The sequence below is a fragment of the Propithecus coquereli genome, unplaced genomic scaffold, assembly GCF_000956105.1.
Source record: "Propithecus coquereli isolate 6110/MARCELLA unplaced genomic scaffold, Pcoq_1.0 Scaffold165, whole genome shotgun sequence".
Classification (NCBI taxonomy): Eukaryota; Metazoa; Chordata; class Mammalia; order Primates; family Indriidae; genus Propithecus; species Propithecus coquereli.
The window spans coordinates 828008-849739 of NW_012141080.1; the positions used below are offsets into that span (position 1 = coordinate 828008).

Consider the following 21732-nt stretch of genomic DNA (forward strand, 5'->3'; position numbering starts at 1 on the left):
CTCAGGGTGGTTTCGAACTCCTGAGCTCAAACAATCCGCCCGCCTCGGCCTCCCAGAGAGCTAGGATTACAGGCGTGAGCCACCGCGCCCAGCCTATTTATATTATTTTTGAGACAGCGTATCCCTTTGTCACCCTGGCTAGAGTGCAGTGGCACCATCATAGCTCACTACAACCTCAAACTCCTGGGTTCTAGCGATCCTCCTGCCTCAGCCTCCCAAGTAGCTGGGACTAAAGGCACATACCACCACGCCCAGGTAATTTTTTCTATTTTTAGTAGAGATGGGGGTCTCGATTTTGCTCAGACTGGTCTCAAACTCCTGAGCTCAAGCAATCCTCCTGCCTCGGCCTTAAAGATTTTTTTAAACATGCTTATTTGTTCTAAAAGAAAAATACCTTCCACATATTTCACTTAACTTCGTTACTTGGTTTACAATATCCTATTCCCAAAATATCAGACACATTCTGATTCTATTATAAATTTAACAAAATAAGACAAATATTTATATAAATATGGATTATCTCTGTTCCTGCTTCCATGAAAATGAATGATTTGGCCATATTAATAAAATTGTATGATACCTGTCAGGGGTCTTGATCATTGTCAATAACAGTTTTGTGAGTGGTAGTGGTGGTGTTTGTGAGTTTGCTAGTGAAAGCTGAAAAGGACCTGTGATTAACCAGATTCAGCTCCTCAATCTCCCTACTTTCTGAAGAGGTGTATTTAAAAGAATAGGATGTCGTTTCTAAGCACCAAGTCTTTTTGCAGAACCGCCTCTATCAGGCCATTCAGAGAGCTGATGACATCTTGGACCTGAAGTTCTGCATGGATGGAGTTCAGACTGCTTTGAGGAATGAAGACTATGAGCAGGCTGCAGCCCATATTCATCGCTACTTGTGCTTGGACAAGTCAGTCATTGAGCTCAGCCGACAGGGGAAAGAAGGTCAGCTTTCCAAACTGTTGATTTTTAGGTTAGTTAAAATCACCTATAATCTGAACCAGGCAAACCGAACCAGGAAAAAGGGATCAGTTATTAGGAAGTTGTCTTGTCTGGTAGTAGGCCCTATATAGGTCCTGTACTATCCAAGGACAGGTGATATTACAGTAGTCCCTCCATCCTTATCAGGAGTTTCACTTTCTATTGTTCACTTTCTATTTCTATGGTTTCAATTACTCTCAGTCAACGAAGGTCCAAAAATATTTATAGTAAGTGGAAAATTCCAGAAATAAAACATTTTATAAGTTTTAAATTGCACACTGTTCTAAGTGGTGTGATGAAATCTCATGCCATCCCACTCCATCCCTTCTTCATCATCATCATCATCATCATAACAAGGGTGAATAGAGTACAATAAGATTTTAACAGGCCGGGCAAGGTGGCTCAGGCCTGTAATCCTAGCACTGTGGTAGGCTGAGGTGGGAAGATCACTTGAGCTCAGGAGTTCAAGACCAGCCTGAGCAAGAGCAAGACCCTGTCTCTACTAAAAAAAAAAAAAAATAGAGAAAGTAGCCAGGCATGGTGACATGTGCCTGTAGTCCCAGCTCCTCCAGAAGCTGAGGCAGGAGGATCACTTGAGCCCAGGAGTTTGAGATTGCAGTGAGCTACGGTGATGCCACTGCACTCCATCCAGGGCAGCAGAGCAAGACTCTGTCTCAAAAAAAATTTTAAAAAGAAATTCTTAGCTTGGTATTTTGGAACTTCCATGATCTTGACTCACCCTGTCTTTCTAGCCTTATCTCTTACTATTCACTCCTGCATCCATTCACGGTGCAAGTATTTGTTGAGCTCCTCTATACGTCAGGGCATACGCTACTTGTAATACTTTGCAAATACTCTTCTCATCTTTCTGCTTCTATTATTTTGCTTATTTCATTCACTTTGCCTGGAATGTATGTCCCTCCTATGTAGGTAAAAAAAATCCTGCCCATCTTTGAGAGATGGGATGTCACCTTCTCTAGGAAACCTATTCTGATTACTTCTACCAGAAATGTGACTTTTAGGCACCTTTCTTATGATGCTTATCATACACTGAATTTTATTATAGTTATTTGTGCACACACCTTATCTCTTTTATTTAATCATAACTTCTGTGCTGGTAGGTAGGATCATGGCTGATTCATCTTTTAATCATCTGTATTGCTAGCACAATATCTTTTCTTTTTTTAAGCCTTGTCAAGTGAAGCAGTGGGAGTGGAGAAGGAACAAAGGAATCAATTAGTTGTAAACACCACTGTGCGCGGACCAGCCACCAGCACAGTGTCTTGCACATAGTATTTAATATACATTTTTTTTTTTTTTTTTTTTTTTTTGAGACAGACTCTCACTATGTTGCCCGGGCTAGAGTGCCGTGGCGTCAGCCTAGCTCACAGCAACCTCAGACTCCTAGGCTCAAGCGATCCTCCTGCCTCAGCCTCCCGAGCAGCTGGGACTACAGGCATGTGCTACCATGCCCGGCTAATTTTTTCTATATATATTTTTAGCTGTCCAATTAATTTCTTTCTATTTTTGGTAGAGACGGAGTCTTGCTCTTGCTCAGGCTGGTCTCGAACTCCTGAGCTCAAACTTAATATACATTTATCAAATGAATGGTAGTGCACAAACTAAGTGGCATGCACCTGACACAGTGCCATTCTTTACACTAATTGTCATTTTCTCCCCATCGAGCAGGGAGCATGATTGATGCCAACCTGAAATTGCTGCAGGAAGCTGAGCAGCGTCTCAAAGCCATCGTAGCAGAGAAGTTTGCCATCGCCACCAAGGAAGGGGATCTACCCCAGGTGGAGCGCTTCTTCAAGATCTTCCCACTGCTCGGTTTGCATGAGGAGGGATTAAGCAAGTTCTCAGAATACCTTTGCAAGCAGGTATGGACCCCGATTGCTTGTCAGGATAATTGTATGGTCCCTTGCCTGCAGATTGGAGCACTGGATGGATCCGGTTTCTGTAGATACTTTCTCTCTTCTGGATATGACTCCCTTTCTGCTCTTGCTATAGTCTGGCAGGACAGGATGCATGCATCCATCAACACACCTATTGCCAGCCTACTATGTACCAGGCATGGCCAACATATCTGCTGATGTATGTTGATTTCTAACAGACCAGGTGAAAGTATAGGAAAATTAAAATGCAAGTTCTCCGACAAGTCGAATCACTCTTTTCAAGGTGTCAGTCAGGACCCGGCTTCTTTTGAGAGCAATTGGAATTCTTAGTGGTTTTAAGACTTAGTAACCAGGCTGGAGTCTCAAAATAGGGCATACTGAGATAAAGGAGCTGAGGTCGCTTAAGGTTAAATCCTGAAAAAGAAAGAGATTTTGGTTATAGCCTTAAGGCTTCCTCACTTCCACCGCTTAGATGCAGAGGAGTAAATCCACGTTTTTTTAACTATATGTCAGTGCCTCCTGACCCTCTCTCCCCAAAAATTCTCTGTAATAGAACACTGTTCTGCCATTTTAAAAAATGAGACATATTTTACTCTCCCGCATATGTGGTTTGTTAAATTAAAAAAAACAAGGTATAAAACAGTATGCTATTCCTGTTTAAAATGAAGGGGGTGGCAATAAAGATACGTATTTGTATAAACATAGGATATGTTTGGAAGGGCTAACAATGGTCAACTCTAGAAGAGAATTAGGAGATCAAGAGACATAGGAGGAAGAGCCACTTTTCAATGAATACTCTTTTGTTCCTTTTGAACATTTAAGTGTGTGTTTTAGTTGTTAAAAAAATTAATTAAAAATAAAATACAACTGCTCTATGGTACTTTTTTATCATTACTCTGCCACCTGGGACCTGGAAATGGCTACTACTTTTAATCCACTAAAAGTCCCTTCCTTGGCCTGGCAAGGTAGTTCCTGCCTGTAATCCCAGCACTCTAGGAGGCCAAAGCAGGAAGATCACTTGAGCTCAGGAGTTCGAGACCAGCCTGAGCAAGAGCAAGACCCCATCTCTACTAAAAATAGAAAAAATCAGCCAGGCCTGGTGGCGTGGGCCTGTAGTCCCAGCTACTCGGGAGGCTGAGGCAGGAGGATCACTTGAGCCCAGGAGTTTGAGGCTACAGCGAGCTATGATGACGCCACTATACTCTAGCCCCAAGGGCGACAGAGGGAGACGCTATCTCCAAGAAACAAAAAGTACACAGATTTTTTTGTCCTGCTTGACAAAGCACAATTAATAACAAGTTATACTTTGAGAAGATTATTGAAACTGAGGACTCTCCCCCTTGGCACATGGCAGTCCATATTTTCAAAGAAAAGAAAAGCATCGTTTATACCTCTGAATGGAAGAAGAGCTACCACCATGCTCAAGTTTCTTTTCCTGCCTGAAGCTCAGATAGCCCAGAGCCTCCCAAGAGAGGTTCCTCTGTGCTGCCTAGGCTTCCAAGCATCAAGGGAAACATGGAATAAAGAAAGCCAATGGGAGGCCTTTTTGGTTAGTCTTTTTGTGTGTTTTTTTGTAGAGACGGGCTCTCGCTATCTTACTTCTGGGCTAAAGCGATCCTCCTGTCTCAGCCTCCCAACATTCTGGGATTATAGATGTGAGCCATGTGCCCGTCCTGGGAGGCCTTTTTGGAAAACTGAGTCATACCTGGCGTCAGGCTAGCCTTTGGTCTGACAAATATGTATGTATTTTCTACTTTTTTCAGGTGGCCAGTAAAGCTGAAGAGAATCTGCTCTTGGTGCTAGGGACGGACATGAGTGATCGAAGAGCTGCGGTCATCTTCGCAGATACACTCACTCTTCTGTTTGAAGGCGAGCCTCTTTCTCCACCCTGGGGAGACTGGAGACATTTCTGTCTGACACGTGCATCCTAGCCCTTCTTCTCTCACCTCCAGCCTGATGCCTTTAACTTAATCTTGCAGTTTACTGTGTATTGATTTATTGGAGAATTAACTTTCAGAGTCAGCATCTGATTAGCTAAGATTACTTACAGTCTCTCTGGTATTGTGATCCTCGTTAAGACTCAAGACCCAAATTCTATTAGAATAAATTTAACCCTGAAATAAATTACTGGAAAGAGAGTGATGCTGATTTCCAGAGATGCTGCTATAGAAAATAGTATCAACGTAACTTACCTAATTCTTTCTGGTATACCAAGCACTGTGCATACTTAACAAACAAGTTTTCTTAGCAACCCCCTAGCACTGACTAGAATTATTGATGTTAATTTTAGGAAGTGAAGCAGCCAAAAAGAATTGAATTAGACCCTGGATTAGTCCTGGATGGGAGAAAGGAGTTTATTTTGTGGGAGGAATATTTGGAATCCAACCCTCTCACTTCCTTCCTTCTAGGGATTGCCCGCATCGTGGAAACCCACCAACCAATAGTGGAGACTTATTACGGGCCAGGGAAACTTTATACCCTGATCAAATATCTACAGGTGGAATGTGACAGACAAGTGGAGAAGGTGGTGGACAAGTTCATCAGGCAGAGGGACTACCACCAGCAGGTGAGCGGGGAAAGCTACAGACAGTTTGGAAGCAGCTTTAGCCAGGGACATTGAGCAGAATAAATTAAAGGGGAAAAAATGAAAAAAACTGCAGACAGCAGAAGAATTACATGCCAAGTACATGCCTGCATCTTGCCCATCAGCAGCTTACTGTGAACTTGAGGTGTTGTTGAGATGATGATGGCCTCAGTACAAGACTGAGAAGGAAATAAAAAGGGCTTCCTGAAAGGAACAAGACAGAAACCGTAGACCAATTCTCCATCACAGAATACACAACAGTGCCCTCTCGTGATACAATGAGAATTTTATTTCCTAAGGTCCTACTGAATGTCAAGTAATTTGTCTCACATTTCCCCTTAGTTCCTTAAGTGCTAAAGATAATGTCTGCTTTTTCAGAACTTTATTTTCCCATTCCTTTGAGCAGAGAAAGTAAAAATAGGACATAGAAATAAGAATAGCTAGCCACGTGCAGTGGCTCATGCCAGTAATCCCAGCACTTTTTCCAAAAGTGGCGGGAGAATGGCTGGAGGCCAGAAGTTTGAGGCCAGCCTGGACAACATAGTGAGACCCCAATCTCTACAACAACAAAAAAATTAGCCGGTGTGGTGATGCACACCTATAGTCCCAGCTACTCAGGAGGCTGAGGCAGGAGAATCCCTTGAGCCCAGGAGTTCAAGTTTATAGTGAGCTATGATCAGGCCACTGCACTCCAGCCTGAGCAACAGAGCAAGACCCTGTCTCTTTCAAAAAAAAGAAAGAAAGAAATGGGAGTGGCCTCTTACAATTTTATTTCTAGAATTCCAGACTTGGAGACTCAACGGTAGTCCATTAAAACACCATTAGCATTACTTTTAAGTGCAGTAATAGAGGTGAGTATTATTAGCATCTAAACCAAAAGCAAATCTTTGGCCCATCATCCTAAAAGCCCACCTCTAGCTTGAAGGAAAGGTAAGATTGGTAGGCAGACTAAACCTAAATGTTCTTGTATGTGAAAAGTTTGAAGTGACCAGGAAGAGGCAGACAGATGGGGAGTGGGGAAGAATATTCTGATTTTTGTGGTACATTGCAGTTCCGGCATGTCCAGAGCAACTTGATGAGAAATTCTACGACAGAAAAAATCGAACCAAGGTAGTAAAGCCTTTTCTTTTCTGTAGCCTGTAGGAATTGTAATTGGTAATCATGTATAATTCAGACTACCCTGTTACAATGTGGTCTATGTTTTTAAAATATTTCATTTATTACTCTTATTTTTCAATGGAATATATCATACAAACAAAAGTATATATAACATGGTTCATAAAGAATGATAGATCATTATCAGTACAGTCATGCATAACTTAACAACAGGGATACATTCTGACAAATGTGTTGTCAGGCAATTTTACCATTGTGTGAACATCATAGAGTATACTTACACAAACCTATATAGTATAGCCTATTAAATACCTAGACTATATGGTATAGCCTATTGCTCCTAGGCTACAAACCTATACAGCATGTTACTATACTGAATACTGTAGGCAATTATAACACAATAAGTATTTGTATATCTAAACATACCCAAACAAAGAAAAGATACAGGCCGGGCGCGGTGGCTCACGCCTGTAATCCTAGCTCTCTGGGAGGCCGAGGCGGGCGGATTGTTTGAGCTCAGGAGTTTGAAACCAGCCTCAGCAAGAGCGAGACCCCGTCTCTACTAAAAATAGAAAGAAATTAATCGGACAACTAAAAATACATAGAAAAAATTAGCCAGGCATGGTGGCGCATGCCTGTAGTCCCAGCTACTCGGGAGGCTGAGGCAGAAGGATTGCTTGAGCCCACGAGTTTGAGGTTGCTGTGAGCTAGGATGACGCCATGGCACTCTAGCCCGGGCAACATAGTGAGACTCTATCTCAATAAAAAAAAAAAAAAAGAAAAGAAAAGATACAGTAAAAATATGATAATCTTGTGGGACCACCTTCATGCATGTGGTCCGACCTTGACCAAAATGTCATTATGCAGTACATAACTGTACTTTTGAAGCCCCCAGAGTGACTCTCCTCTTCCCTTTCCCACAGGTAACTGCTATCCTAAAATTTTAAACTTTTACTTTTTTATAGTAAAGATAATACATGCTTGTTAAAAGATAATCCAAACATTATAAAAATGTATATATACAATCAACGAAGTTTTATTTAGTATACAGTATGTGCCAGACACTGGTCCTTGATATGGCAGCAAGCAAAGTGAGCAAAACAAACATAATTCTTTCTTTGTGATACCTATGGTCTATAAAGTAGACAGATAATGAAATAGCTAACCCATATGTAGTGTTTATACCAGACACTGTTCTAAGCACTTAACAAATATTAAATCATTTAATCCAAGGTTTCTTAACCTCTGCACTCATGGCATTTGGGCTGGATAATTCTTTCTTATGGGGGATTGTCCTGAGCACTGTAAGATGATAGCAGCTCCCTGGCCTCTATTTACTAGATGCTGGTCATCCCCCGGGGAGGCACAATTACCCTCAGTCGAAAATCACTGATTTAATCCATAAACATTTTATAGATAAAGAAACTGAAGGCTGGGTCATGTAGCTAGGGTCATGTAGCTAGGAAGTGGCAGAGCAAGAAATTTCCATTTCCAAGCAGTCTGGCTCTAGAGTTCATGCTGTTAACCATTATGATATACTAAGTGTATGGTGCAGGACCGCATGTAATAAGAGGATGTAACCTAATCTTGGGAAGTTAAAGAAAGAATTCCTGAGGAAATGACCTTAAATCTGAGACCTTAAGAGTGAGTAGGAATAAGAAGTGAAGAATGTTCTGGATAGAGCGGGGAAAGCGTGTGCAAAGGTCATACGTAGAAGGCAAGCATAGCTGAAGTGCAATGAGGTGAGGAGAGCCCGGAATGAGATGAATATGGTCAGGTTATTAACAGTCAGGCTGTTCAGAGTCTTGTATCCTGAGAACTATGGAAACAATGTGGTATGATTTATATTTTGAAAAGATCTCTTGAACTTCACCATGCAAAGGAAGTTAATTTTTGTATATAATATGAGGTAGGGATTCAGCTTGACTCTTTTTTCATGTGGATAGCAATTGTCCCAGCACATTTGTTGAAAATACCATTCTTTCTCTATTGAATTGTCTTAGCACTGTCATTGAAAATCAGTTGACCATCTGGACTCTCAATTCTATTCCACTGATCTATTTCTATCTTTATGCCAGTACCAATTAGTCTTGATTGCTATAGCTTTAGGGGTAAGTTATGAAATCAGGAAGTATGAGTCCTATAACTTTGTTTTTTTTTTTCCAAGGTTATTTTGGCTATTCATCAGGATAGATGAATGGGTATGGGGACAGTTTAATAATATTTCCTAAAATCCTGCCAAGGCTAAATTAGAGATTGAGGAAGTATGTTTTCCTTCACGTGGGACATAGACAATTTTTATTCAAACCACAAAAAAAAAAAAAAACAGAAAAACACCTCCCCAATCTCTTATTTAGCTCTAGCAGAATTTTTTCTTTTTTTTGTAGAGACAGGATCTCGCACGTTGCCTAGGCTGGTCTTGAACTCCTGGCCTCAAGTGATCCTCCCACCTTGACCTCCCAAAGTGCTGGGATTACAAGTGTGAACCACCGTGCCCAGACTAGAATTTTTTTAGAAACAGGGTCTTGTATGTTGTCCAGGCTGGCCTCTAACTCCTGGACTTCATTGACCCTCCTGTCTCAGCCTCCTGAGTAGCTGGAACTGTAGGTACACACTACTGCACCCAGTTAGCCCTGGCAGAATTTTAGGGATGAATGATTTAGGTGAAACAGGTAAATGGAAAATGTGATTGACAGCTGTCTCTGATTATAATCAGGTCAACAGAGCCAGGATGACCATCTGGCAGAGCTGATCCTTATGGGCCCAGTAGAGAGGGGAGCTTGGGACTATGTTTGCCCTATAGCTTTTCTATCTGAGGGAACCCAACGTCCTATTCTTTGTGCTCCATCTGTCTCAGGGAATTGGACCCCATCCTGACTGAGGTCACCCTGATGAATGCCCGCAGTGAGCTGTACTTACGCTTCCTCAGGAAGAGGATCAGCTCTGATTTTGAGGTGGGGGACTCCATGGCTCCAGAAGAAGTAAAGCAAGGTAAAACATGTTTCCCATATTCTCTGGGAGGGCTGGGGTATATATAGTTGGCACTGTTTGTAATAGTTAAGCAACAATCTCTTAACTGTTCGAGATCGGCCTGGGCAACATAGTGAGACCCCGTCTTTACAAAAAAAATTAAAATTAGCCAGGCATGATGGCATGTGCCTGTAGTCTCAGCTGCTCAGGAGGCTGAGGCAGGAGGATTGCTTAAGCCCAGGAACACAAGGCTGCAGTGAACTATGATCGTGCCACTGCACTCCAGCCTGGGCAACAGAGCAAGACCCTGTCTCTAAAAAAAAATTTAAAAATTTTTAAAAATAAGGAAGAAGAAAAAATAAGTAAGATATGTAGAAACATGAAAAATACTTATACTTTTTTTAAAGCAGAATACAAAATTATATCTGTACTTTGATTACAACCATGTAAAATGTGTACATATTTGGAACAAAGACTCGAAAAATACTTGAAAAAATGAAAAAGTTGCTCTGTTTCCTTTGGGGAAAAAAGTGAGTATTCCTTTCTTGGCTGTCCCCTAGAGCACCAGAAGTGTTTGGACAAACTCCTCAATAACTGCTTATTGAGCTGTACCATGCAGGAACTAATTGGCTTATATATTACCATGGAGGAGTACTTCATGAGGGAATCTGTCAATAAGGTAGGACATAGAACACATCTCTTAGAAGTGGGGCTTCCTGTCCAAGAAGCCAGGCTGAAGGAAAAGGCTGAGCATGTCTTGCATATTTCTTGGTCCTGTTTTGAGAATACTCTTGCATGTAAACTGAGTGGCACCCCTTTGTATGGTTAGAGAGAGCATCTTTGGCGTTATCATACTCTTCGTATACTCAGTTGGGACTTCTTTCCCAAGGATTACAAAAGAATAGCTTAGTTCCTCAGGGAGCCTACTTGTTCCCTGCTCCCTGGAGGTATGTGGGTGAGAAGCCTCAGGGAAGTAGGGCCTCTACAGATGTCTTACATCCCAGGTAACAGATGTCTCCAAGGCAAAGGCCCTAAATATTTAACTTCCTAATCTAGTGATCAATAGAAAAGTAAGCTACTTTGGCAAGGAGGATCTACACCAAGCTGTGTCCAGAATAAACCATGTTGGGAGAAACATGGACAAAGTATAGAAAAGGGAGTAGCGCCAGGGCTAGTGTCACCAGAACCATCTAGAACAGGACATGCAGAACTGGAACCCTCACTGCGTGTTTTGCCTTTTGGGTAGGCTGTGGCCCTGGACACTTGTGAGAAGGGCCAGTTGACCTCAAGCATGGTGGATGACGTCTTCTACATTGTTAAGAAGTGCATTGGGCGGGCTCTGTCCAGCTCCAGCATCGATTGTCTCTGTGCCATGATCAACCTCGCCACCACAGAGCTAGAGTCTGACTTCAGGTATGGTTGACTCCCTTTCTCCTTTCTAGGCAGAAATGTCCTAGTTGTGGTTGATTCCTGAGGCCTATTTGTTTCTTCCCCCACCCCCTTTTTTCCTTATGATTCTAGTTCAGTTCTACACAGGACATAAGCTCCTGTCCCTAGCACAGTATCCTGGCAGCTGTTGATCAGCCAGATATCTTATGGGCCAAATTTCTGTTCCCTGAACTGGATTGAAGAGGCCCTCATTTCTAGGAAAAAGAACGGGCAGTTCAAATGAAAGCAGTCGTTGTAATAATACCACTCATAGTTACCATTGCTACAGCCAGACACTATGCTGATCTTCTACTCTTTTCTAGTCCTAATAACAACCCTGTGAGGTAGGAGCTATTAGCTCTGTTTTATAAATGAAGAAACTGGGGTTTAGGGAGATTGCATCCCTCATCAAAGATCACACACCTCCTGAGTGGTGGACTACAGCATGCAGAGCTGACTGACGCAAAACCTGTTCTCTCAACTCCTATACAGCACTGCCTACACTCAGCCACACTGCCTCTGCTTCATTTGTTGGAGCGCAGTGGTGATAATTGAAAGCATCATACGAAATAAAGCATTGGCCAGTCTCCTCTGTATGTCGTTGTCACATCGGTGTCCTTGAGGAGTGTTGGTCACTCTCATACCCTGGCTCCTAGGGTCTCCTACAGTAGTCTCAAGGACTGGTTATTCTCCCCAGCTTGTGGTGCTGGATTAGGGTAATGGGCACTCTGGTCCTGCTGTCCTGGAGGCCACTTGAGTGCTGTCACTCCCCATATGCCATTCTGCCCCCCAGGGATGTTCTGTGCAACAAGCTGCGGATGGGCTTCCCGGCCACAACCTTACAGGACATCCAGCGCGGGGTGACAAGTGCCGTGAACATCATGCATAGCAGCCTCCAGCAGGGCAAATTTGACACAAAAGGCATCGAGAGCACTGACGAGGCCAAGCTGTCCTTCCTGGTAGGTACCCCACAGATCAGGAGCTGGGTCAGTTTATCTTGAGAGGTTGAACTGTGATCTCTAAACCACAGTATAATCAGCATTGAGCTGGAAACTTTTCCTCCAGTGTCTGTTTAGAAAGAAAATTCCTCCTTTAATGAAAGCTCCTTCTAGAAGGTTCTGAAACTGCCTCTTCCTCAGGGACCTATCCTAAGTAGCCTGAGCCAGGATATGCACTATTCCCTGCCAGAAGGCTGGGCTTCTCAGCTCTCACCTGGAGTCTCTTCCCAAGAGCACTGCCCAGCTGTTCAGGGCCCCCACTGAGTGTCAGGCGTGGCTCGCATCAGCCACAGAACCTGCTGTAACTAACATCCGTGCCAGGCCTCCAGACTGCTTCTCTGAGGAGAGGCCCACAGCACGGGTGGGTGCCAATCCTTCAGGCCTACCAGGACTGCTTTTCTAGTGCACATCTTAGGCTTTCAGCTTCCTCTGGCAAGGTGACCTTATTGAAGCCCTCAGCTACCCAGAATGACAGATATGATGTGAGTCTTAGAAGTTGTGTGACAGCTCAGCAAGGAGAAGCATGGAAGGATGAAAGGATTTGTGCAAAGCAACAGGCAGTTTGTGATGAGCCAAAGAGAACATGCATGAGTCCTAAGCGCATGCTTCTGTGGCACACTCTGTCTTGGCACGCACAGGAACAGCGCTGTCAGAAGTCCATTCTGCTCCATCCCTCACACTGGCAAGTTCAGAGCCTGAAGGGAACATCCAGTAGCAGAACTCTCAATCAATGGTCTACACATGGGGTTCAATGCAAAAATGTGTACATGCATTTTTCTGGAAGCAGAGTCCTTAGCTTTTACCAGATTCTTAAAAGGTTCTATGACCCCAAAAAAGTTAAGAGCTGTTTCTTTCAGAGACACAAACCTAAACTTGCTAATATCTACCCTGCCTCTGTGCAGGGGAACCCACAGTAACTAGTCATCAGACTGATCCAATATGAAGACTATTTAGGCAGCCCCACTTTCTTCCTGTCATTGAAAATATTTTCCCTGGGCATGGGTTCTGTCAATCTGGGATGTCATGATTGTTGCCATAAAAGAGGATCAGTTCCAAAAAACTGTTGCCTCTGAAATATGGTACCTTTGGAGAACTTTGCCAAAATGTCCAGTAACTGCATCATATGATCATGAACTGACTTAAATTTATTTTGTTTGCATTCTATTTCATTTTTTACAGATCTTATTTTCATTCTTTCATTTCTGTGCTCAGAAATATTCATTGCCTCCTTGCTGCCCACGACATCAAAGCTAGATGTCTGCCTGTTTAGGCCTCCTAAGTCTGAGCCATCCCACCTCTCCAGTCCCATTTTCCACCACCCGACCACGCACATCCAAAGGCTGGCCGGCGTGTGTTCGCTCTTTCACTGCTCTGTGAGGACCTCCCATTCACACAGTTTCATTGTTTGAGGGCCCAGAAGATAAGGCCAGATACAAAGGTGATGCTAAATGCTTGATGACAGGTTTCCAGTTTTCCCAATGCCAAGTACTTAAAATGTCATCACTGCCACTGCAGGGCCTATTTTTTGTCACTTTGATTCATTTGGCTGTCAAGATAAATTCTCCAACTGTACTGACGTGTCGTTCACCGTGGGCAGGGGATAAGCCCAGTGAATCCATGCTTACAATGTCTGTCAATACAGGGGAAACTTTGAAATCAATACCATTTGACCCCAAATACATTTTTCCCTCGTGATAATTATTCTTGGTGTCCTTAAATGCCTTGGAAACACTTATGTTGTGGCTTTCATCCCTAAGCTGTCATGACAGTGCAGTTATTTCTCTGGAAACTTGTAATGTTAGCAGGCTTGTGTTGTGGCGTGTTAAAGAAAGGCCTTTAGGCTTATCCATCTATTGCCAGAGTGGCCCAAGCAGCACCGTCCGCAGTGTGGGTTTCAGTATTGGCTGCAGGACGCTGACAAAGGAAGCACTCTGGGGAAGGCAAGAGGGACTGCCTAATCTCAGTCCCTGGGGTTCTGGGATTCTCCTTTTATCCTGAAACTCCTGGCTCATCTTGAAGATTGGCTCCCCCTACTTCACCCCTGCCTTCCTGGTCACACCACTAGCACACCAGTTCAGAGGCAGTGAGAGCCTCTTGAACGATAATTCCCCCCACACAGAGCCACTAAGTGAGTATTCCCAAGCCACAGCTGTGCTCATGTGGCATTCACCTGCTTTTAAAAATCTTTAGTGCCACCCCACTGTCCACAGGGACAAAGGCCTAACTCTGATTCAGCACAGCACCTCAATCCCAGTCTCCACCCACCTCTGCCCCTCTATGTCTTGCCACTTCCCAGCACATATTTGTGAACTGACTCTGCTATTTCCCAAATGCATTTTGGGATTTTCTGCCATTCCTTTTTTTTTTTTTTTTTTTAAGACAGAGTCTGGCTCTGTTGCCCGGGCTAGAGTGCCGTGGCATCAGCCTAGCTCACAGCAACCTCAATCTCCTGGGCTCACGCGATCCTCCTGCCTCAGCCTCTGGTGTCACGGCATGGACCTGTAGTCCCAGCTACTCAGGAGGCTGAGGCAGGAGGATCACCTGAGCCCAGGAGTTTGAGCTTGCTCTGAGCTAGGCTGATGCCATGGCACTCTAGCCCAGGTGACAGAACAAGACAAAAAAAGAATTGTGTTCCAGCTTTTTTTTTAAAGAAAGAGGGTCTCATCACGTTGCTCAGGCAGGTCTCAAACTCCTAGGCTCAAGTGATCCTCTTGCCTCAGCCTTCTGAGTAGCTGGAACTACAGTTGTGTACCTGTGCCCAGCTTATTCCAGCCTTTTAAGTTCAGCTCAGCTACCAACTCTGCCATGGAGCCTTCCTTAAATGCCTCAGACCAAAACAGTTTTTTTTTCTCTTCTAAATGGCCAGAGCAGTACGTGCCTTAATTATCACTTTTGTCACATGCTACTTTTTACAATTAGTATTCTGCACCTAGTCTGTAAGGCACTTGAATTATGAAAGGAGCCCTTGGCTCCAGAGTAGGGAGACCTGAATGCTAAACCTGGCTCCAGCTCTGTGGCCTTGTCACTCGAGTTTCTGTCCCTTACTCTGCTTTATTTTTCTTTGTGGCATTTATCACTACCTTACATTATATAATACATACATTTGTTTACTATCTGACTTCCTTTCTGGGATATCAACTCTATGAGGGGGTGGACTTTGTCTGTTTTGTTAACTGCTCTCTCCCCACTGCCTAGAACACTGTCTGGCACATAGCAGGCACTCAGTAAATATTTGCCAAGTCAGTTGTTGGCTGACGTTAGTGACTTCACCTTCTTAGAAGTCTCGTTTGCTCCCATGAACTGGGTTGTTTTGTGGGGATATTTGGCAGGGTCAATGAGAGAAAGGATGAGAAAATGCTTCATAGGTGGCAGGCTTTCTGGAAGCTTTTCTTTAATGAATGTCAGACTTTGTATCACTGACCTGGGCTTGGCAACTTATTCCAGACCTGTGTGCCTGAGTCATTTCTGGTCTGTAGGTAACAGAGCCAAGAGACCTGAAACCTGGGCTTTCTACCTCTGAGGTCTCTATGGCTTTGCTCCCTGGCATTAGGTGTAGAAGAAAAAGCAAGCCTGGTTCACCATTCTGCCCAGTCCGAGATCTGAGCATCCTGCCTGATGACGGTGGTGTGGCTTTTCCTTAGCCTGAGTCTAAAGTCCAGCCAGTCCTTCTCTGAGCTTCAAAGAGTGCAGCTGTTGGCCAATCTGGTGTTGGAGTGGGTAGCACACACCAATCAGCTGGAAATCACATTCTTCCTTCCTCCTTCATCTCTCAGGTAACTCTGAACAACGTGGAAGTCTGCAGTGAAAACATCTCCACTCTGAAGAAGACACTGGAGGTACGGGAGAAATTGCCTGTCAGCTCTCAGCAGCTGTAGCCTCCCCATTTGGAGAGAAAGCCCTGTACGCTCTTCCTGGTGGAGACAGGGGCGTTCCCTGACACTGAGCCACGCTTGAGGGGATTCACTGGTGATTGACATGGTAGCAAGGCATGCCTGGGCCAGTGGGAAAAGATCAAGAGTTGGAAGATCAGGATTCAAATTAGCTCTTCCAGCATATACTTTGCATGTGACCTTGGACAAGTCTCTTAACTCTCTGAGCCTCAGTTCTTTCATCTGTGAAATGAGATACAGATAGATCTCTATCCTGCCTTACTTTGGGCTTGTGGGGTGGACTAATGAAAAAACAGGGTTGAAAGCACCTTATAAAAATGACAAAGCCCTCTATAAATGAAAGAGATTAAGATAAGGTTCACCAAGCACTGTACAAAGCTGGTTGCTGTTATTTTTTGGAGGAAGGCATCAGAGTAGAGTGGAAATTGCTTGGGCTTTGAAGTCAGATACCCCTGAGTCCAGATCTCCACTTGACCAGTGAACGTGGGGCCTTAGGCAAATTCTGTAACCTCCCTGAGCCTCAGTCTCCTCATAGGTAAAGCAGCATTGTTGTGAGATCAATGTGGTAAGCACCTGGTATGTGAGAGGCATACAGTGGTACTTACTAATTATATTAACAGTTACAAATAACAGCATGGAGCCATCACTTTAAGTATTAGAAAATGAGGGGCTCAATTCTTCCCTACTCCCCAGCTCAGCCTCTGGGAAGGGAGTGAGGTCAGGGTCCTGTCTCCACAGGGGACACCTGGACAGCGGAGGACAGGAGGATGCTTTGCAGCGGAGGCAAGGGCTTGAGGCACCAGCTGGTGTGAAGTGTGGCTTTGGGCTGGGCAGGCCGAGGAGGAGGCTGGGAGCCAGCACCCAGGGGAGAGAGGACCCAGTAGCTAACGGGGTTACTGAGGGAGGCTCAGGGAGAACAGTCAGGTGAGAGTTTATAGTAGTACTGTAAACTGGACTAGGTTAGGCATTTACTCCAAAAAGTCCTTAAAATGAAAAATAAGGTGATACAATGTACTGATAACATAGTTTCTATGACCTCCCATGTTTTCAACAAGGTGGCTGTCCTCATTGGTTTTAAGTCATGGCGCTTTAGATTATATTCCTGACTTCATCCTTAACTGTTGGATTTTGTAAGTAAAATTCTGGGAAATGTTAGAAATTCAAAGTGGGCCCATAGAATTAGCCAAGTGAAAGAAAAGAGGGACAGGAAAGAGCTGAATAAACAATTCCCATAAATCCCACCCCCGCCCCTTAGACTGCATCGCACAGATGTTCTTTCTCAGCCCCTCAGCAACCCTTGAGACAGGCAGGTCAGGTGGCATGATGTCCACCTTACAGATGAGGTCACAAGGCTAGTTAAAGATAGTAAGTGTTGGAGCTGCTGTGGGAACAGAGGGCTTCTGCCTGCCAGGTCAGTCCCTGGGCAGCTTTCCACACTGCTCCCCGCCCCATGGCCAAACAGCACAGACTTTCTGTGGAGGCTACAAGAATGTGGGCAGCTCCTGCAACCTAAAGCATGAGCTTCAAGAAGTCCCCCCTGTGGAGTTCCCTCTACCTAGGCCATAGTATAGTGATTAGGAACAGGGATTCTGGAGCCAGAATTCCCAGACTAGAATCCCAGCTCCATGACTTACTGCTATGGCTTCGGGTAAGTTATTAACTTCTCTGTGCCTCAGTTTCCTCATCTGTACAATGGAGATAATAATTTTACCTACTTCACAAGTAGGTACTTTTTTTTTTTTGAGACAGAGTCTCACTCTCTTGCCTGGGCTAGAGTGCCGTGGTGTCAGCCTAGCTTACAGCAACCTCAAACTCCTGGGCTCAAGCAATCCTTCTGCGTCAGCCTCCCGAGTCACTGGGACTACAGGCACGTGCCACCATACTCAGCTAATTTTTTCTATTTTTAGTTGTTTGGCTAATTTCTTTCCATTTTTAGTAGAGACGGGGTCTCACTCTTGCTCAGGCTGGTCTCGAACTCCTGAGCTCAAGCAATCCTCCCGCCTCGGCCTCCCAGAGTGCCAGGATTACAGGTGTGAGCCACTGTGCCTGGCCGGTACTTTTTTTTTTTTAAGTTCAACATTATTTACAACATTTGTGGGTTTGTTTTTGTTTTTTTTAAGGAGAGCAAGTACTTTAATTAATAAAAGTAAAATGTTTAGGACAGAGCCTGGCACACAGTAAGCACTTAAACCTTAGCTATGATCATGACAATCTTCCTTTGGAAGCCAGACCAAAATATTTAAGAAACAGAAACTGTAACAGTAATAGCTAATGTCTCCTTAGTGTCTACCATGTGCCAGGGACCGGGCTAAGCACTTTGTGAATCATCTTACACAACTTTCACAGTACCATGGGAGCAGGAATTGGTTTTCTCATTTTATAGACAGGGAGGTTGAAGCTCAGACACTTTAAATCATTTGCCCGAGGTCATTCAACTAATACATGACTGGGCTAGGACTTGAATCTAGGAATGTCTACTCTAAGGGTATGCAACATTTCAGGCATTTATGTTTCTTCTTCAGTTCCCCTGACACTGGTACCCCCATGTTCCCAAGGGGAAGGTGGGAACCCAGTGGATAGCCACCAGGATAGAATCCAGGTTTTTTGAAGCCCACCCAGGGCTCTTCCCAACGATGGGCCGTAGCTGTTCCCAGAGGAAGCTGGATGAGGAGAAATGGCTGGCTGCATACTGGCCTCCTCTCTGCCTCTCCCCACACTCCCATGGCCCAGGCATGCTCAGGAGCCTTAACACGGTGTTCTCCCCTAGAGTGACTGCACCAAGCTGTTCAACCAGGGCATCGGAGGGGAGCAGGCCCAGGCCAAGTTTGACAGCTGCCTTTCTGACCTGGTTGCCGTGTCCAACAAATTCCGAGACCTCTTGCAGGTAAGCCCCAGGTTCAACTGCTGACTGAATCCTGTGCCTTTGTGTTACTCTGAGAAGATTGTTAACTGGCTTGTCCTGGGCTCCGTTGTGTACAGGAAACGGGGAGGAGGAGGAGGGAGGGAGTAGCGCAAGCCCCTAAGGTTGTGCACGTCCCTTGAGACTAAAGGCCTTGCTGGTTTTTCAGCAGTGAAGTTGTCACATTGACAAGCCAACATCTGGTCCTCTAGAATCTCCACATGGCCCCCACGATGACAACAGCCCTCAGAAAATTGCTCAGAGGAAATGGAACCACACGGTTGCTCTGACCTGCTGCTTGGCCTTAATCACAGGTGCTGCCTAGCACCAGGCACTCTAAAATCTCTTCTTTTGAAAGTTTACCAGAACCTCAGGGTCTCATCTGTAGCCTGGACCTCAATCAGCACAGATCTGGAAAGGGACACATTGGTCCTGGCCTCTTTAATTAGCATTCTCTCTGTCATACTCCTAACAGGGCCTGTAGAATGCCTCCAAGCTGGAAGAATGCCTGCCATCAAGGGATGAATGAAGAAGAGGGGGCATGTGCCTCCCGTGTCTGATGTGTCTCTGCCTTGTCCTTGTGCAGGAAGGGCTGACAGAGCTCAACAGCACAGCAGTCAAGCCGCAGGTGCAGCCTTGGATCAACACCTTTCTCTCCGTCTCCCACAACATCGAGGAGGTCAGCCTGACCACAGGCAGCCATCAGCCCGGGATTACCACCCCACCCCGACCCCGTCCCCATCCCCAGCTGGAAGGCAGCGGAGCCGTGATGCCCATTTCCTCACCCTTACCCTTGAAGACTAGGTTCCTCCCGGGAAAGTTTGTTCTTACAGTGAGGAGGGCATCTGAAGGATCTTGCTTTAACCTGACTCACCGTCTTTTATTGAGGCTCTCCTTGCCCCACCTTTCATAACTTGAGAGCTTTTTTTTCCCTTAGCCTAGTGATTTCATTCCTGTAGAACATGAGATGCAAGAGGGAGTAAAATGCCAGGAGCTTTACCATACTATGTGGGCTACTGCTACAGCCCAGGGCGGTTCGCTGGTTGGAAGTGTTCTTCTACCCTGGGTGTCCAGACTGGAAGAGTCAGAAGCTCCAGGGGTGGAAGAACCTCTTACATTATTTTCTTAGACGGGTAGAGGTGGGGTGGGGGTGACTGGTACTTCTTAGAAAGAGGCCCATGATGACCCACCTTGCTTCCTGACCATAGGAAGAATTCAACGACTATGAAGCCAACGACCCTTGGGTACAGCAGTTCATCCTTAACTTGGAACAGCTAATGGCAGAGTTCAAGGTGAGCAGGAGCTCGAAGGATCAGCTTAGAGGATTACCCACTTCTGCCCAAACCAGCAGCCTGTGGCTTCTCATCATATTCCTGCAGGGGACCCTGAAAGCCCTTCCAACCCTAGCCTATAGAAACACTCCCCATGGCCTCAGGGAGCTCTTCCCATCCCCTGAAGACTCCAGCGTAGAGGCAGAGAGGCTAGGTGGCACTCCCACTGATGTTGAGCCTCTGTGCGCAGGCCAGCCTGTCCCCAGTCATCTACGACAGCCTGACCGGCCTCATGACCAACCTTGTTGCCGTCGAGTTGGAAAGAGTGGTGCTGAAATCCACCTTCAACCGGGTAAGGTCAAGGGGGCACGGGTCCACAGCCCTGTCTTTTCTTCTCTGAGGGAGACAAATCATGCTGCCACCCCAGGACTCGTGTCCCCTCTTGTCTGCTACCCATAGCCCTGCATGTCTAGGCCTAGCTAGTCCTGTTCTGGCTTCTGAGGCCTTAGAGCTAACTGGAGCTACAGGACACCACATAAGGCCCAACCAGCCTTGCCACCCAGCTCTAAGGACAACTGGAAGCCAGTTCTGCTTGGCCAGAGGGCCAGGCCTTAAACAGCGTAACCATCTTGTGTTCTCCTGCAGTTGGGTGGTCTGCAGTTTGACAAGGAGCTGAGGTCACTGATTGCCTACCTTACCACGGTGACCACCTGGACCATCCGAGACAAGTTTGCTCGGCTCTCCCAGATGGCCACAATCCTCAATCTGGAGCGGGTATGTGGGACTCCCTTGGCCTACCCAGGGAAAGGTGACTGGAAAGAGAGACAATGACAAAATTTGGATCCTCAAAACCCCTCCCTCAAAACCCTATCTCTGCAGCAGCCCAGCCCTGTAGGGCACATTCCCCTTCCTCAGTACCCCTGCTCTACCCCTGCTGGGGCCCAGGACCCTCCTTCAGGACAGCCCTGACCTTGCCAGTGGGTCTCTGCATTCTTCCCCACAGGTCACTGAGATCCTAGATTACTGGGGTGCCAACTCTGGCCCATTGACATGGCGCCTCACCCCTGCTGAAGTGCGCCAGGTGCTGGCTCTGCGCATAGACTTCCGCAGCGAGGACATCAAGAGGCTGCGCCTGTAGCTCCAGGGTGAGCCCACCTGGCCCATCACGCTTCCAGGCCTGTTCCCCAAGTGGCCATAGCCAAGGAGCTGAGCAAGCCTGTCTGGTTTGAGGGAGCTCTGACAGTCCAGACTGTTCCATGGCTGGCGGCAAGGAAACAAAGCCTATGCTCACTCCATGCTCTGCCCTCAGACCTAGCCGGGTGATGCTTTGGGGGCAGCCTTTCCCCACCGAGACAGGTAGACTCCTAATTAGGTGGGAAAGCCAAGGCGGGCAGCATGCACCCCAGGCCAGCTTTTTATGTGGCCCTCAAACACTACAAAAAACATACTGCCCCTGCCAGCCTAAGAAGACTTGGGTACATCTGGGGACCTGGGAATTAGGTTTGACTTTGAGTAAAAGCTGTGACGTTTATGATCCCTAAATAAAGACATTCCTTGGAGAGATGCCAGTGTGCCATTCCCAGGAACAGGGAGGGCTGGGTGCTTTGGGCCAGTATAGGTCCACCAGTTGCACTGAAGTGTGAAGGCAAAAGCCTAAGGCCTCAGCCTCTTCCCACACCCAGCACTGTGCACAGCTCCTG

The 21732-nt window shown here is 45.6% G+C and overlaps 1 protein-coding gene across 1 annotated transcript in view; it reads left to right on the forward strand.

Annotated features, from left to right (window-relative positions):
• Positions 1 to 21595, forward strand: part of COG4 (component of oligomeric golgi complex 4) — a 27215-nt gene extending 5620 nt beyond the window's left edge. The window contains exons 4-19 of the mRNA XM_012641546.1: positions 768 to 942; positions 2668 to 2861; positions 4640 to 4745; positions 5285 to 5442; positions 6512 to 6570; positions 9434 to 9567; positions 10107 to 10225; positions 10793 to 10959; positions 11768 to 11933; positions 15746 to 15808; positions 18630 to 18746; positions 19348 to 19440; positions 19970 to 20053; positions 20283 to 20384; positions 20678 to 20806; positions 21036 to 21595. Of these exons, the coding sequence (XP_012497000.1) occupies positions 768 to 942; positions 2668 to 2861; positions 4640 to 4745; positions 5285 to 5442; positions 6512 to 6570; positions 9434 to 9567; positions 10107 to 10225; positions 10793 to 10959; positions 11768 to 11933; positions 15746 to 15808; positions 18630 to 18746; positions 19348 to 19440; positions 19970 to 20053; positions 20283 to 20384; positions 20678 to 20806; positions 21036 to 21170 (2001 nt within the window). The 3' untranslated portion in view covers positions 21171 to 21595. The remainder of the gene's footprint in view (positions 1 to 767; positions 943 to 2667; positions 2862 to 4639; positions 4746 to 5284; positions 5443 to 6511; positions 6571 to 9433; positions 9568 to 10106; positions 10226 to 10792; positions 10960 to 11767; positions 11934 to 15745; positions 15809 to 18629; positions 18747 to 19347; positions 19441 to 19969; positions 20054 to 20282; positions 20385 to 20677; positions 20807 to 21035) is intronic.
• Positions 21596 to 21732: the final 137 nt, after the last annotated feature.